General features: G+C 28.1%; 1 protein-coding gene across 6 annotated transcripts; it reads right to left on the reverse strand.

The window, feature by feature from the left end:
- Window positions 1-307: 307 nt before the first annotated feature.
- Window positions 308-14,773, reverse strand: LOC145974857 (uncharacterized). 6 transcript variants are annotated; one of them, XM_083104917.1, is made up of 12 exons: window positions 14,627-14,773; window positions 14,214-14,569; window positions 6,665-6,848; window positions 6,423-6,593; window positions 5,878-5,973; window positions 5,387-5,476; window positions 4,185-4,259; window positions 3,504-3,740; window positions 3,101-3,321; window positions 1,788-1,947; window positions 1,307-1,419; window positions 308-1,110 (listed from the first exon to the last, which is right to left on the reverse strand). In XM_083104917.1, the coding sequence occupies exons 3-12, from the start codon at window positions 6,846-6,848 to the stop codon at window positions 1,096-1,098; spliced, it is 1,362 nt and encodes a 453-aa protein (XP_082961043.1). In that variant the 5' UTR covers window positions 14,214-14,569; window positions 14,627-14,773; the 3' UTR covers window positions 308-1,095. The 6 variants fall into 6 exon arrangements, 5 of the variants coding, with proteins under 5 accessions (XP_082961043.1, XP_082961044.1, XP_082961045.1 ...); XM_083104918.1 differs by lacking the exon at window positions 14,214-14,569; XM_083104916.1 differs by lacking the exons at window positions 14,214-14,569; window positions 14,627-14,773 and adding an exon at window positions 7,288-7,427 and having other exon boundaries at window positions 353-1,110.
- Window positions 14,774-14,786: the final 13 nt, after the last annotated feature.

Raw genomic sequence — 14,786 nt, forward strand, 5'->3', positions numbered from 1 at the left:
TCACTCAGGATGTTATAAAGACGTCTCAGACATTTCAATTAAGACGACTTTTAGACGTGCGTAATTCGGTCGGTAAAATAGCTGCATTGATTTATTGATTTATTCTATAATAAATAATAAAACTCATCTTAAGTTCATTTCTTTATTATATTTTGAATATTTATACATATTTTTATGAAAACTATATGCTCCTAATAAATAATTTACGATTACTTTTTAAATTATATCTTATATGATATAGAGAGGAGAATATTACAAGAGAATTATGTATTAAATAAAATACGAATTTAAATGAAGTAATAAAGAATAGAATATGAATGTAAATATATCATAATAAAGAAATACATAAAAATATACTTTAATTTCTAATAGAAATAAACTACTTTAATATTTTTCAAAATGTTTGTGATAAATAAAAAATGATTTTTACTCTATTCATTTATGTGTATAGCATATATATGCTGTGTATATACATACATACTATAATACAAGATTGAAATCTTATGATCTGTACAATCTAAATCATATTATTTTAGTCATTTTTATCAAGGACCTATAGCTTACTATTCTGCTGAATTTACTTCCAAAATTGAATAATTGCTAGCTTAAATCTAATTAAGTTAAACTCTAGTCTAGCTAAAATGATTTAGCTTAAAAGAAAATGGATAGAATTTTTTCTTACAGGATTTCTCTGAGAGCAAAAATTGCAGATCCATAATTTTGCACGATAGTCTACTTGATATAATGGATTTAAAATAGCTCTGCATGTTAAGCCGACGGCACACGGTACGATTTTTCGTACTGGATTTGATAAGATTTAGTAAAATACTAAAAATGCACCAATCAGAATGCAGCATTTCTAATATTTTACTAAATCTTATCAAATCCAGTACGAAAAATTGTACCGTGTGCCGTAGGCTTAAATCTTGTACATAAAACTGGATCATATTGAATTGGCGGAAGATCTACTCGTTCCTTAATTGGTTGATACAAAGTTTTCAATGGTACAACTAGTCTAGTAGCATCAATACGCGATGATGACCAAGCATTCCATTGCGCACATCGTCACAATCTTCATTTTGTTGAATAAAATCTTCATATGTCATAGTGCTGTAAAAAAATATACAAAAGATAATTGAAATAGATAAGTGAAATATGATTTAAGATATACATTTACATATATTAAAAAACATATATTAATTTCAATGTTTTCTCATTTTCAACACTAAAAATGTTATGCAGCAACATTATACAGCCCTATTGTTTTTTAAATAATATCGTATGGAATTTTCAATAATTTACCAACCTTTTTCTCGTTGTTCCTTAAATAGTTGAGGCGATCTCCCGCATGTCGTAACCATTCTTGGATGGTCTTTTTAATATCGTGCATATTACTTTTTTCGTCGTCCGAAACGTATGCTGAAAAACGATTTGTTACATAATTATTAAAATATTTTGTGCTTTAATTCCAATAGTTAGAATAGGGTAGTCATGAAGTAAAGTATAGCTATAAACGTTTGCAACTTTTGGAAAGAATATAAAAATTTTGATCCGTAAAAAATTGGAAAGAGTATAAAGTGTAGAAGAATATTTGAACGAAATTTGAAGTAAGATCTTATTAATAATTCTGAAGAAAAATTTAAAGTTAAAAGTGCACGTTACATCTAAGCATATGTTAGATACTATCTCGAATACTGATGTTCGAATACATTAAAGGTGCAACTATTTTTAAACAATATTACATAAAAAGGAGAAATAAAAATATATCTTAAAGAAATAATAATTACCCATAATAACTGTGACAAAACTTGTGTCCTTAATTGCCGTTGATCCTTTTTGGCCTGTCCATGATAATTTGCGGCACAATTCATCCGATAATGTGTATTTTATAATATTCCTTGTCTTGTGAACGAAAGTGTTTCCTCCAATTTTTGCAATTTTCCTTTTCTATAACAGAATGTTACAAAAATGTTTAATAATATTTTCAATTTAAGCCGCTTGAAGAAAAAGGAAACATGAATTTAATATATTTTAAGAGCTTCTTTCAAAATTACTAAGCGACAAAAGGCAGCAAAAATTGTAATAAAATTTAAAAGAATGTTATATATTACGCTTTAAGTAAATTTAAGTAAATATTTTATACTATATATCTAAATTTGCGCACTAATAACCGCGTGTCTTTTGATTTTTATTTGCCTTTTTACCCCTTAGTAATTTATTATTATGTTGAGCCTATTATTTTCATTATTTTATTTTTCAAAATTGTTTTTATTATATGAATAAATAAATAAATAAATAAATAAATAAATAAATAAATATATATATATATATATATATATATATATATATATATATATATATATACGGGGTGTGTCAGACCACCCGTATCAGCCGAATATCTCGAAAACCGAGAACGGCAGACAAAAATGTTTCCTATAAAAGTTATAGGGTTTCAAATAATGCACAGTAATATTAGCACGACCTTGAATAGCGTTGTCAAAATCATGTGAAGGTCACCTTCAATTTCTTAAATGGAACCATTTATTTTTCATTGCGTTATTATTCTTGTAGCTTATCTCGAGAGCTTTCCAAAACACTATAATTAAGTTAGTTTTCATTAAGTACTTGCAGAGTTATGAGGCTTGAAATTGTTTCTTAATTTTATATAAACCGTAAAATATCTTATTTTGTACATAAAAGTATTAAGGTGAGGTAATTGTAAAATATTCATTTTTCGATTACTTCACCTTAATACTTTTATGTACAAAATAATGAGAGGAATCAATTGGTGTAAAGAAAACATAGTTATTTTTAAGAAAAAATTGTAATTGTTAATTGCAAATTACATTTTTTTTTTCGAAACAACTATGTGTTTTTTTACACCAATTATCTTATCTTAATACTTTTATGTACAAAATAATGAGAGGAATTAATTAGTGTGACACCCAGTATATTCAATATCTAGATTTTGTCTTCTACTTTTATCTCTACAAAAGAATTTTTGTTGTTGATTGAATTATGGAAATATACATTTATTTCACATTTAAAAATAGAGAGAAGAAGAAAAAAGAAATGGACGCAAAAACAGAAAAGTACTCACTAATTGTTTCCGAATCTCTCTGTCCTTTTGGAGATCCGTGTCAAATTTGAAAAATTCGTCAACTGTTGATAGCGGAAATTCCGGCAATAATTGGACTTCGTCATTATTATATATTGTATTAGCTGGTCCTGCGTTATTTATTAAATTTATTATTATCTCCAACTGTCTCGTATTCTTTTGTATGAGATTTTTAATAATTTTTTGTTCGGTACGACACGCATCTGTATAAGATAAAAAAGAAAAATATTTATTTCTCTTTATAAGTATCATTAAAATTATCTGTTTAGTTATTTTACACAAGTACATACATACGAAATTAAGTACATATAACATATTGCTATTATAAGTACAATATAACGATATAATTAAGAAGGAAGAATAAAGAATAAAGTTTAATACATACCACAGCATTTTTCCAAATGATTGCCATTGGCATTGAAAGTTGTCATGTCATCACCGTCAAGCACATTATCAGGGCTAATCATATTGTCACCAATATCATCATCATCATCATTATTATCATCAGGCACATTGTCATTATTAAGCCCATTACCATCATCACGCACATTAGCATTATCGCAAGACACGTAATCACCTACTAAACTTTCGTTCAACCATTCCTCATCAGTAATGTCAACATCTGTAAATATAAAGTCTGTGAGTTCATTTTGTTAGTTATACTGTTCATCACAGTGTTATTAAATTTCATTCATTGTAAACTATTTTATATAATTTTCATTTAACGCAATTTTTTATATTATTTTTTCTAGAATATATTTTACACAAAATTAAAATAATTTGAAAATTTTTTAAGTATATGTAACAGTTTTTGATGTGGACTTAGCACCCTTTTTTAAAAAGATAATTTTTTAATAAACATAATCTAATTTAAATATTGCTATAAGAGTTTGCTTATAAACAAGTGGCTATATACTTCATGAATAGTTTAATTAGATAAGAAATAAATAAATACAATTTATTAACAACAAATCATTAATTGAACTTCACAAAGTATTTAATCACTTCTTTATATAAGCTTCTTTTTTTCCTGAAAAGTAAAAAAACATACCATTATTTTGCTTACCCTTATTAAATTGGCTGCTATTTCTGGGTACTTGCACACAAGAAGTAAGACGCACACTTTTCTTCCTCATATATTCTGCAAAATATAAAATATAATTTATATAGGATTTCATTTTAGCTTTAAGTAATACTTCGCAGCAAGTGTCATCACATAAAGTTCATTGTTATTGTTGCAGTAAGTTTGGAAATGTGTGTGTGTGTGTGTGATATATATATATATATATATATACACACACATTTCCCAACTTATACACACACACACACACACACACACACACACACATAGATAATCCATATACAGGGTGAGCCATTTTAATTAACGCACGCAATTATTTCGGAAACAAAGCATTTTAGAGAAAAATGTTTCAGACAAAAGTTGTTTGGTTTCGAGGGGGCCATAAGATGGTATCATCGGTTTGACCTTGAAGAGTTATTTGAAGGTCACATGAAGGTCACCTTCAATTTCTTAAATGGAACCTACTATTTGTCATTGCATATTCTCGTAGCTTATCTCGATAGCTTTCCAAAACACTATAATTAAGTACCTTTTCGTTAAGTACTTTTTGAGTTATGAGGCTTGAAATAATTTCTTAATTTTACATAAACCGTAAAATATCTTGTAAAATATTCATTTTTCGATTATCTTACCTTAATACTTTTACGTACAAAATAATAAGAGGAATCAACTGGTGTAAAAAAAGACACATAGTTGTTTTGAAGAAAAAATATGTAATTTGCAATTAACAATTCCATATTTTTTCTTAAAAACAACTATGTGTTTTCTTTACACCAATTGATTCCTCTCATTATTTTGTACATAAAAGTATTAAGGTAAGATAATCGAAAAATGAATATTTTACAAGATATTTTACGGTTTATGTAAAATTAAGAAATTATTTCAAGCCTCATAACTCAAAAAGTACTTAACAAAAAAGTACATAATTATAGTGTTTTGGAAAGCTCTCGAGATAAGCTACAAGAATATGCAATGACAAATAGTAGGTTCCATTTAAGAAATTGAAGGTGACCTTCATGTGACCTTCAAATAACTCTTCAGGGTCAAACCAATGATACCATCTTATGGCCCCCTCGAAACCATAAAACTTTTGTCTGAAACATTTTTCTCTAAAATGCTTTGTTTCCGAAATAATTGCGTGCGTTAATTAAAATGGCTCACCCTGTATATCCTATAATTATGCGTACCATTCAAGTTACTAAGACTGGTAACATTTCCGGATACTTGTGCGCCACTGCAAGAAGGCGTTTGCACGAGGTTCGTTTCTTCTGTAGATCCTACAAAATATTATTAATGTTATTAAACTTTGACTGCGGTCGGGGAAACGTTAGATATGCTTCGGAACATTATTCTATTTTTGTTCTACATTCCACGAAAATAAAGATATATGAATGATTTTTCGAAGCATTCATAACATCTTCCTGACCATAGCCATAGAATACAGTTAACTTAACTTTACTACTTTCGGGAAAAAAAAATTCGTCATATATGGATTTTGTCAATATCTGATCATGTCTTGCCAAATATAGTCGTATATATGATATATATTATCAAATACAGTCATATATGATAACCATATATCATATATGACTCTATTTGGCAAGACATGATCAGATATTGACAAAATCCATTTAGGACAAATTTTTTTCCCGTGAAGAAAAACTGAAACCATAAATACCATTAAATCCTTTGTTTCGAAGATTGCTGACATTATTAGATGGTACGTAATTACAAGGAGGCGTTAACGCATTCTTCTTTTTCTTGCTTAGATATTCTATCAAAGTTAAATACTATTACTTAATTTACTGTTCTTATTAACGATAAAATAATTACAATTAAATAAGTAGAATTATTATTAGAATTATTATCACTATCCAAGAAAAGAATGGGTATAATATAGTCAGATGTAAATATACATAATTATTAGATATGAAGATTTGATAACATATATAATTTTATATAATCATATCCGAAGAATGGCGTGACATGATCACATCTTTATATAATAATATTTGATCATCTATTTTCATATATAAATAGATCTAGTCGAATATGATAATAAAGATATGATCATATCACATCATTTTTCGAATATTATTATGTATGATTATATAAAATTATATATATGTCAAATCTTTTCATATCTAATTATGTATATTTACATCTGACCATATTATACGCATTTTTTTCTTGGGTAACGATTAAATGAATAGAATTAATTACCGGTTTTGCTGTAATTTTCAAGTTCATCATGAAACGGTGGTCTTTTAATTGTTCTTTTTTGTGGTTCCTGTATAATTGAATATCCTTGACTTAGTGCTTGCATTGGTCCTTCATCGGATGTGGATACAGTTTCTGCTCGTTTCTCGGCTTGTATGGCTGTTTCATAAGAATCTATGCAAAATAATTTTGATGTAATTACAAAATTCTTCCAAAATAAAATTACATAGTTTCAGTTTCATTACCATATGGCCCTACAATGCGTCTATACTGTTGAACATCCCAGTCGTCACAGGGAAAAATATTTTTCTGAACAGCTCTTCTGACGTTTATTTCTTTTGGTGGCCATTTGAAGGTTCTTGCCTTAACATTTACCCAAACGTCAGGTACTATGGAGCACCAATCGTCAAAAAATATTACATAATACATCTGAAATTGTTAAATTTTAGTACTGATTAAATGTTGAATATCATTTTCCTCAGTAATGCTAAAAAATATATTACACATATACAAATAAGAGCTCCTGCCCACAGAACGCGGAAGCGCTTGCCGCGCGGGAAAAAGTTACGCGGTAGCTAATAAACGCTAGGACAACAATACGTTGATTGATTACTGCGTCACTTTTTGCCGCGTGGCAAGCGTTTCCGCGTCCTGTGGGCAGAAGCTCTAAGTGTATCAAAAAGTGATGGCAATAAAATTGGCGTTATTTTTGGCATATAAGAGAAAATATCCAAAAAAAATATTTTTCACGTTACAGTCGTTAGAAAAAGGAAGATTAAAATCGAAGATTTTTGATAACTTTTAACATTTATCTGCATAAAAATAAATGTAGTACTATATGCATATAAATAAAGGTAACACTACTCACTGTTTTTACAAATGTAAAAGAGGCATTATATAATACATGTGATTGAAAAATATTTTTACAGCTTTAGCATCAATTTGCGTTGCTGATACTACTTCCACACTTGTTTGCCGCGTTGCTGTATGAATATTCATGTCTTGGGAATTACAAGAATACATTGCAATGGACTGAAGATCACAAAATTTTTTTCCAACAACAATAGGTATGTTATCTTTGTAGCCGATATATTCGATGCAAAACACTGATCCATCCTTTAAATAACAGCAATTATCTGCAGAATTCGTCGTCAGCAAATATTTTGCAAATTTCATACTTTTGTGTGAATTTACACATCCTAAGGGCATATTTCTTCCATCTGGATGTAGAAGTAGCGGTATATTTATTACGTTGCTATTATTAAAATTACTTTCACATTTAGTTATTGCGCGTTCATTAATTCTGTTGTTCAATTGTGACAATGGTTTTTCTGATTTGCGTAACATTTTCTTGAGTTCTTTCATAAAATTCTCGAAAGGAAAAGCGCAGAATGTATTTAAAGATCCATATCTCTTTACATCTTCACACAAATGTATTAAATTATGTATATTATAAACAATAGTGTCTTTTCCGTATAATACTTTAAATGTTCTGACAAAATATTTCAACAAATCAGTAGCATATTCATTGTTACGTAAACAATCTTCAGGATGGCATAATATACGTATAGCAATATGTAGAGCACAGAAATGTTTGTAATAATCAGCGTCCAAATATTTCTGTAAAACAATAGGTCCCAAATAAAGAAGGAATAATCGAAATTCTGTTGCCTTCCACCTATCTAATTCGTTAAGTCCTCGTGGGCGACGAGCAAATTCAATTGGTATGAATTTACGCAAATTTAAAATGTCTTTGGATAATGCTTCTATCTGTGCCGCACGTAATCGCGATTTATGGGGCCCCTTCATCAATAGAAGCAGCATCTTCTTCATTACTCCTAAGCAAATTACATGCATATAATCCAAGGGGAAACTGTTAATTATGTCTATAGGCAAGTATTCGAATGGTGATACTGTAACGTGATGTTCTTCATTTTCTCTATTGCGGAAATTATTGTTTGTACGTAATCGTGCATTTTCTTGCAGAAAAACCATCTTATGGTTATAATATTCTCCTTCACAAAAACATTTAGTGCAACCAAAATAACCATTATGTCCTTTAACACCCGTTACAAAGGATTTGGCAGGAGCATCGCAAATAATAGCTCTGATTATTACTTGATACTTTTTTTCTTTGAATGAAAATCCTTCATTGTGCAGATGTAGATATTCTTCACAAAATTCTTCTAACAACTCGTGCGCATTCGTAGGCTTCTTATAACCGTGATATGCTCCAATTAAAAAGGGTTCTGTAGATTGATTGTTATTATATATTTGCCCAAGTATGGGCCATAATTGACTTGCTGAGCTTTTAGCAAGAGGTAAGCCATCAATGTTAACGTTAATTTTTATCAAATCATTGGTACTTTCATAATGTTCTAAGCGCTCCCGTAATGCTCTTTCCAGACCATAGTGGAAATAATGACCACTCGCGCATTCACGAATAATCGTTTCTGTGGGTGTGTGTAAAAAGGTTCTCGCATCGCTAGGCAAATTTTGGAGACCTTCTTCTCGAAGAATCCGCAATAAACTTGTTACAGATGTGTGTGGAACATTATATTCTATAGCCCAAGTACGTAAGCGTTGTTGTAAAGTGTTTTTTTCTTTGTCTGTTGCAATACATGTTGAAAAAAAATCATGCATATTTTCAATGTTCTCGGAATCATGTAATTGCTCGTGTACTACATCTACTGATTGCAAAGGAGATTTATTTGTATCAAAATTCTCATTTTCGAAGCATTCTATATGAACAGAATTGTGTTTAGCAATAACATTGTCTTGCCAATTTTTCGTTATCGAAATGGCAGTAACATTTCTCTTTCGTTCTTGTGATAACAATCGTCTGTTTTGTTGTCTTCGAGATAAATCTCTGAATTTCTTATACTTCGGCATTACCTTCAATTTCTTAAATGGAACCAAAAAGGGGGTGCAATTTAAAAAAATTGAAGTGACCTTCACGTGACCTTCAAATGACTGTCCAATGTCAAACCAATGGTAACATCTTATGGCCCCCTCGAAACTATATAACTTTTGTCTGAAACGAATTTTTGTCTGAAACGAATTTTTCTGTAAAACGTCCCACACAGCAAAATATATCATAGAGAGATCTAAGAGATATCTAAATATCAGAATATCTGATTTAAATAATGCTACTCAGATATGACTGGGATATCTATAAGATATCTTCCAGATTGCAAAAATGTATGATTTTTTCAACTGAGATATGATATCTGATCTTGCAACAAATCAGATAGAAAAGATTATATTTTCGTAAAAATATTATTAGAATATTTTGATAATTAAGATATCAGATATTCTGATATCTTAATTATCAAAATATTCTAATTAGTTCGAATACCTTATTTTTATTAAAACCTATAAATCTTATTCTCAGTATTAAATCACATATGAGACGCGGTAAAACAACTACTAATGTGATGTTTGGAAATGCTGCTAGTGTGTTAGTAGGTGATTTTATATTTAAACGTAATACTTTGTTAGACGAATATTGGTGTGATATTTTAGATGAACAAGGAAGTTAATGCAATACGATAATCATTTGTTAGTGATTTTTTTATTTGGATTATTCAAAAAAATTACTTAATATTTTTGCTTTATTAGGATATTCAGGATACATACGATTAATCACACAAGACGAATACCCTGTTTTGCATGTTAACTGAGTGGTTTAGATCCGAGTACTAATTGTTTTTATTTAGAATATAACTACTCTGGGGTCTACCGGAGTAGTAGCAGCATAATCAAAATATATTGGTAACTTCATCTAACTAGTATTCCAATTTTTATCGCTGTAATTACATAAAATTTTTTGATTCATATAGTCGTTATTAGAATTTTAAAAGAACTAAGTTTTTAGTTGTTTATCATAATTTATTAATCACAATTAATACGAGTATGGAACGATACTGCATATCAATTTAGATAAAATAATGGAACGTACAATATACTAAAGTCTCATATTGTAATTAATGGAATTACTCAAAATTAATTGTGATTAATAAATTATGATAAACAACTAAAAACTTAGTTCTTTTAAAATTCTAATAACGACTATATGAATCAAAAAATTTTATGTAATTACAGCGATAAAAATTGGAATACTAGTTAGATGAAGTTACCAATATATTTTGATTATGCTGCTACTACTCCGGTAGACCCCAGAGTAGTTATATTCTAAATAAAAACAATTAGTACTCGGATCTAAACCACTCAGTTAACATGCAAAACAGGGTATTCGTCTTGTGTGATTAATCGTATGTATCCTGAATATCCTAATAAAGCAAAAATATTAAGTAATTTTTTTGAATAATCCAAATAAAAAAATCACTAACAAATGATTATCGTATTGCATTAACTTCCTTGTTCATCTAAAATATCACACCAATATTCGTCTAACAAAGTATTACGTTTAAATATAAAATCACCTACTAACACACTAGCAGCATTTCCAAACATCACATTAGTAGTTGTTTTACCGCGTCTCATATGTGATTTAATACTGAGAATAAGATTTATAGGTTTTAATAAAAATAAGGTGTCATCATTATAACGTAAGTTTTTAATATGTTTTTCAGCTTCATTTTTCGCTTCTTAGCTGTAAACAACTCGTGAATATGCAAATCCTCCCAAAGGAAAATTAGAACTAATCAACTGCATTAAAGATAACAATGAATTTTCACTCTGGACCAATTTTGTTTAAGTCATCCGTAAACAGTCGTAGTTTATCCAATTAATAACATGAAAACTCTTAAAAAATTAATGTGTTGTAACCAGTATATGATTACATATGTAAATATTTAGTTACAAGGAGAATTATTTCAAAAAAGAGAATTTAATTACGCAATGCGTAAAATAATGAAATTAGCTAATTCGTATCAATTCATAATAAGCGCCTCGTGATAACGCTATGACATGAGATATTAATTTAGTGGAATTACAATAATTTAGGAGGCATAAACTGAAATAATTGATTAAATAAGTATTGTTAATCAAAATTTCTATTTTTTAGATGCCAACATCCCTTTTTATCTATTAATAAAAGAAACCAGTATTCCTGTAGTAATAGCAGAAGACCCACAAACACTAATATTAATGAAACAAATGATTCATGAATTATTATTTCTAATTTACTCCATTAATATAATACAAAAATTTTGCATTATTTTATTAGCAAAGAAACGGCAATAAGAATTAGGCTATTAACTATCAATTGTTATTATTATTTAAATTTTAAATTTAATTTATTATGATCATGATTTTAATTTAATTACAAATTCATCTTAATGACGTAATCCTAAATTTTTTTACCGGGAATTTAGTAAATGATGATTTTCTACCTTAGTAGACGAAATAGATAAAATTTCTAGGAAATCAGAAAATCCTTCTAGTTTTAAATAAAATATTTAGGAAAGATATTTACTGTATAAATTAATAATAATCTTTATTTTATTTATATTAATAATTATTATTATATACAATATTTGATAATCTAAAGACAAATTTTATTTTGGACGAAGTGTAGGAAACAAAATTACATCACGAATAGTATGTTTGATATTAATAATAATTTTTAAATAATACAAATACCGCTACGAATATAACTAGAAAATAACTCCTCCAATTAAAATAAGATATTAATCCTAGAGGAGCTCCAGTTACAATTAATCCATCAAAATTTTGATATTGGAATAAATATTAAGTAAAGTTGGATGATTGCGAATTTTTTTATACATAAGAGGTTCTTAATATTTTTATATTCCTACAAAATAAAAATTATCAGCTTTAAAATTTAAATATTGCTCGATTTGACCAACAAAAACATTCCATTTTTGAAAAACTAATCGAAAAACAACTTTCTTTTTTTTGGCGCCCAGAAGAAATTATATTCTTATCTTGGGCACAATGTACTACACGTATGGGCAAAAAAATAATACAATGAATTAATTAACCAAATATTACAATCATCGTTCCTTGAATCTTTATTTAAAATAAATTCATCATCTTAGATATGTACACATTGAGCATAAACCAAAGTTAGTATTACGTCAATTAAAATTGCTTATGTTATTGATGTTGCCAGCATCAATAACTATCCTGAGAAAACCAAAAATATGCATAATTTGAGAAATATTAGCACGAGATCTTCGTTTATCTATAATTGCCCAACACTAAAAAATTAAGTTGTGATAGCACTCATTTTTTTATAAAAAATGAGTGCTATCACAACTTAATTTTTTAAAATAAAAATATATTCGTTTTTATGTAAGTTTCGCTTGCTCTTTTGCATTTGCTGAACGAAAACTCATGGAAGGTAATGCAAAAATCATACGATTTATAGCCCGTGATGAGGCCTTACATTTAAACTCTACTCAACATGTTGAAGATATTGTTGATATAAATCTTTGGGCTTGGAGTAATAATATTTCTGGAATTTTTGATTGCGGTATTGGTAAAAAAATTTTTTTATAAAAAAGTTAATATTTTAAATAATAAAATATTAAATGCGGCACGAGCTAATTTAAGTCCTGTACTAATTACTGGATTGCATGTAGTTATTTCTGGGCATAAAGAAGCAGTAATTACAAATTCATCTTAATGACGTAATCCTAAATTTTTTATTAAATTAGTATAACGTAAAACATGATTTTCCTTTTATTAATAAATTAGTCAAAACATCTGGAAAATCTAAATGTTTTTGGAAAGAAAAAGAAATTATAATTTATCTCTTAAGTTATATTTATCTATTAACACTAGTATTTTATCTGAATTTTATCAAATCGAGCGTTAGCATACTTTGTGTAATTTTGCAAAAAAATTATTACTGCTCGTTGTTGGAAACAATTAGGGGGTATTATATTTTTAGTAAAATTTTTAAATATAAATATTTTAAAAATTAACGTCGTTGATAATGTTTAATTTTTTTATTCATTAATAGCATTTTAACTGTTTTTCGACATAATTTTGAAATTTCACGTTCTCTAAATATTTTAAAAAAAAATACCGATTATGAAATAATAGGACCAACTTTAACCGGTATTTAATTTAGTTTTTTTTACATAACACCATACATCTTAAATAATAATAAACCGTGATTTTTAGTCCAATTTAATTGTTGATGTTTATTTTTAATTAGCATAACCTGTATTTGAAATACGAATGCATATATCAGACATAAAGCTATGCCCTTCTAATTGCAAATCAAGAATTATTTGATTATTTGCCATCAATCAATCCTCGCTATTGGAATATTACGTATTCTGATATATAAATCCTTTTATTATAAATCCCTAATCACTTAAAAAAGTAAACATAACAATAATTGAATGCAGTTGTAATCGGAGCGTCATATCTATATATTATTAGGAAATAAACAATGATTTCTCAAGAAACATCAATCATGATCATTTCTTATATAATAATATTTACAGGCATAATGATTATTATACCGTTAGGTTTATTTCCTTGCTTTTTTTCTGGATTTTTAACTTATGAAATTATAGATATTTTGATAATTAAGATATCAGATATTCTGAAGATATTCAAGATATATCAGATATCAAGATATCTCAAATACAACAAAAATTTATTGACGAAATGATATCTGATTTACGTCTGAGATATAGATTGCTGTGTGGGGTATTATTTGAGAAATATTTGAGGTTATTTAAAATGGGACACCTTGTATATAGAACGACCACCATTTTCAATTTTCATACACCGATTGTTTCGAAACTTTATCAATACTAAAATCTATCTATTCGTAGTTTACGTTACCTTTATTTCTTCGAATCGAAAGATTTTCTTCAGCTTGCACAACCACAATCACAATCGCACTCGATGAAAGATGGGAACAAAGGAGCATCTCAGATAAAGTTTTCATTTATCTTATGATAGCAGTCATTTGTCATAAGTTGCTAGTGTATTCGCAATATATACTGTGTCCATTTTGTGTGCAACATTCAATTTAATTTCAAATAACTGCATTATTGCATATTTGCAATACATGCACTAGCAACTTATGACAAATGCTGCTATCATAAGATAAATGAAAACTTTATCTGAGATGCTCCTTTCTTCTTTCAGTTAAAAAGAATGTCAAAAAATATATATTGATATATGAAATATGAGACCTAAAAGAATCAATAAGTTTTAAATATATCATGTGTTTTATACAAATAACAACTTACCTATAAAAACTAGTTTTATTTGGGGAATTATTGAATACTTGAATACGTGATCTGCGTAAATGATACATAAATTGTGGATACAAGGAAAAATTTTCTGCCAATCTAAAGCTAGTTGGATCATCTTTTGCATATTCTCCGAATTTTTGATACTGCAATAATA

This window comes from Camponotus vicinus, unplaced genomic scaffold (genome assembly GCF_025532165.1).
Source record: "Camponotus vicinus isolate PSW18456_S1 unplaced genomic scaffold, iyCamVici1.0 SCAF_7, whole genome shotgun sequence".
Taxonomy (NCBI): domain Eukaryota; kingdom Metazoa; phylum Arthropoda; class Insecta; order Hymenoptera; family Formicidae; genus Camponotus; species Camponotus vicinus.

Excerpts from the sequence above, each read along its gene's own strand:
- LOC145974857 (XM_083104915.1), bottom strand. The coding sequence starts at position 9,311 with ATGCCGAAGTATAAGAAATTCAGAGATTTATCTCGAAGACAACAAAAC.